The 3,271-nt window shown below is 48.9% G+C and overlaps 1 protein-coding gene across 1 annotated transcript in view; it reads right to left on the bottom strand.

The window, feature by feature from the left end:
- Positions 1-3,271, bottom strand: part of VANGL1 (VANGL planar cell polarity protein 1) — a 107,515-nt gene that overhangs the window by 82,851 nt on the left and 21,393 nt on the right. Inside the window, exon 4 of the mRNA XM_019527261.1 lies at positions 1,622-2,229. Coding sequence (XP_019382806.1) covers positions 1,622-2,229 — 608 coding nt within the window. The remainder of the gene's footprint in view (positions 1-1,621; positions 2,230-3,271) is intronic.

Genomic DNA, 3,271 nt, shown 5'->3' with positions numbered 1-3,271 from the left:
AAAAAAAAAAAAAAGTCACAGCATTCTGTGATCCAAGGTAACCCAGGCAGTGCTCCCATTCTGCTGAGAAAGGTCTTTCGGTGCTTTACAAACAAAATAAGCCCCATACCTCTCCCCTCCTCCCCTGGAAAGAGTCAGAAAGAGTAAGCCCCTGGTTCCTTGTTTTGCAGAGGAGAGGTATAGCTCAGTCACTCTCACTGCACTCCAAAGCCAGACAGTCAGCAGCACAGGCAGGAACAAGGTCCAAAAGTCTCAATCTCAGGCTCTTGCTCTAACCATTAAGCCTACTTCAAAGCAATTCTACTGCTAAGCTAAGGGCTCCAAGAGACTGATTGCATATCCATATAAATCAGCCAACACTAATCAGTCCATCTGCAATAGATCAGTGTGTGCCACCAGGGTCTGGACAGGATAAACGGAATAGCTGTTGCATGCAGTTCACAACTCCTCCCTTTCACACTTGAAGTCACGTGGCTTTCCTCCTCCACCAACTCCAAAGCTTGGGAGACATCAACAGTTCCCAGACTATCAGTTGCATATGGCAAGGGAACCAGAAACCAGGTTCCTCTTTCCAAAGAGTGCTAGCCATGTTACTGGACCTTGGAGGGGCGCACAAAGCCCAAGAGAAGCGGGGTATTGAATGGAACCCAAGAGCTCCCAGAGCACTCCCAGGTCTAGCAGTTCATTACGCACCCTTGCAACATCAGAACAAGTGTACCAGGCACCAACAAATGAAGCCACAGCTTCAAAAGTCAAATCAAAGCCAAACCATTCTGCCCCATTCCTGAAAATGCACCTAGAGCTCACAGGTGACATGTAGGGGGGGCACATGCCCCCCCAGGAATGAGCACTCCAGCTGCTAGGGGAGCATGGACAACGCTCATGCCCCTGTCCTGAAATTGGCTCTGCTACTGGGACCCCCCCCCCAGCAACTGGCCACTGGGGGAACCCCCCTGGTCGCCACGATGGGCCAATGGAGGGGCACCCCCTGCCCCAAACAATCCCCCGGTCATGCCCAACTAGTGCCCCACCCCAGACTCGGGATGCACCAGTCGCCCATTCTAGAGCTCACATGTGGGACTGACAGTGGTTGACATGCAAGCATTTCTGAGCGCACGCCTTCAGCTTTCTCCAGAGAGAGCCAACTCTCTCAGCAGCCCTCTGTGCCCCAGGTTACAGGCTCTGGGACTTGCATGTTGAGTTCAAAAAGGGTTCCCATCTAGTCGGCTGCTGATCCCATAAAATAAAAAGGACATCCTTTCTCCTGCCAATGACTACAATGATATTTGGGGGTATTCTAGTCACTCTCAGCATCAGTTCTTAAGGAGAAGAAAGGGGAAGCACAGATTGGATTTTAAAACACATAGGCATGAGTCTGAGGAAATCTGTTTCCAGTTCTGCTACTGACTTACCTCAGATCAGTCACTTGGCTTCCATACCCATCTGTGAAGAGGAGACCTCTCTCTCCTACCTCACAGACCAGCTGTAAGACTTAAAGTCAGCAATCTTTAAAATGACTCTGGGATGCTCAGGGAAGGAAACAAGAATCCAGCAAGCCCTCAGAAAGCCATGCTTTCTGAAAATTTCTAGACCTACCTTATTTAAAGAAGTTGAAACCTACCTCAAGTGCCCCAGGCTGTAATATCGCGACTCTCCATCTGTTGACCGAACCACCTTGATGGTGAAGGTGGGCTGCAGCTGCCTCAGCTCCAGCAGCACGATGGCTAGGTAGTGAATGAAGAGGAGTGCATCCACCAAGGACACTGCATACTGCACTATGCCCTGGTAATTGGTGTCCTTGGAGTCCAAGATGCGGACACCATAGAAGAGCCAGTAGGAAAACACAAACAGGAAGATAAGGACCAGCAGGAGAGCCCGGAACACAAACACCCGCGGTATATCTGCCTTTGGCTGGCGGAAGAACAGGGCCCAGGTCCCAATCAGGAGAATAAGGAGTTTAAAAGCCACAGAGATGAACAATCCCTCACAGACAGTACCACAAGGCTCCAGATCGTCCCGCCACAGGATCTGGGGTAACAGGATGAAGGCCACAGGGGTGAGGAAGACAAGGAGTCCGAGTACAGCTGCCACAGTTAATCCAAGGTAGCGTTTGCAGTCCAAACCAACGCTGTCCTCCAAATCTTTGCTGATCCTGGCGATGTCCTCCTGAGAAATGCTGTGTTCTGAGGTACCCGTGATAGCTGTGGTGGTCTCACCCCAGTTGTCATCCTGAAGGGAAGACAAAAATAACCAGTCGTGGAGTGCTGGCACTCTGCCTTTATCTGCTGAAGAGCTACAGGGCTGGCTAACAGAACTGGAAATTCATCCCAACTTAGCTCAACAGGAGGCCTGGATTCAAGTTATTGAGGCTGAATTATCAACCCTAACAGCCAGTGGCAGTGGGGCAAACAGAGCAATCAAATCCCAAAATTTTTACATTGTCTAGAACTATGATCTGCAGGCACAGGACAGGGAGCTTAACCTTCCAAGGCTGTTTGCTGTACAACACTCTAGTTCTTCCAAAGATTCCCAAATATTCAGCCTGTTCTAGCAGGGACAACAAAAGTCCCAGGTGTTCATGTGTGCACACATTCACAAAGGGCATAGCAGATCCTGGCAGACAAGTAGAGTGGGAGTGCAAACCATGTTAATGAAACCTTGAAGTCAGATCTAGGGAAACCTCTCGGGTACAGATTTCTTTATTAAGTGTGAAAAGCTAGTACCATTCCAGCCCACCAGCATTCCTGTAATTCACAGCAGAATCCACCCACAACAGAAACTCATCTCATTAGCTTGCTGCAAGTTAATCCCAACTTCTCTAGTGAAATCTACGGCTACCATAGAGCTGTGACAAATTGATTCACATTTGGAGGGCTCTACTATATTTCCATTAAAGAAAGGCTGTAAATTAAAGATGACCAATCCACAGTATACATGCCAGACGTGCCACAGGTAGTGACATGGGGCAGGTCAGGGATAGAACAGGAAACAGTAGCAGATAAGGTAGGGAGCAGAAAGCAGAGCAGATCAGACAGGCATCAGAGAGGCATTCAGGGATAAGGAATGCAGCCAAAAAAAGGCTGGTCCCCACTACTATAAATACACATTTGGAGCAGCTCTGATTGATCTGGGTCAAACCCCAGGACAAGAACAGGCATCGCACAATCATTTACATGTGTTGCCCTTTCAAGCTGCATTGCTTCTCCTTCACCAAAGGAACCACAGCCTGCCTGGCTTGTCCCAGAGAGAAGAAATAAAGTTAAAAAAAAAA

Source organism: Gavialis gangeticus, unplaced genomic scaffold (assembly GCF_001723915.1).
Source record: "Gavialis gangeticus isolate Ggan-Ray unplaced genomic scaffold, GavGan_comp1, whole genome shotgun sequence".
Lineage (NCBI taxonomy): Eukaryota > Metazoa > Chordata > Crocodylia > Gavialidae > Gavialis > Gavialis gangeticus.
The sequence above is the reverse complement of the archived record's forward strand: the minus strand, read 5'-3'. Positions and strand labels throughout refer to the sequence as shown.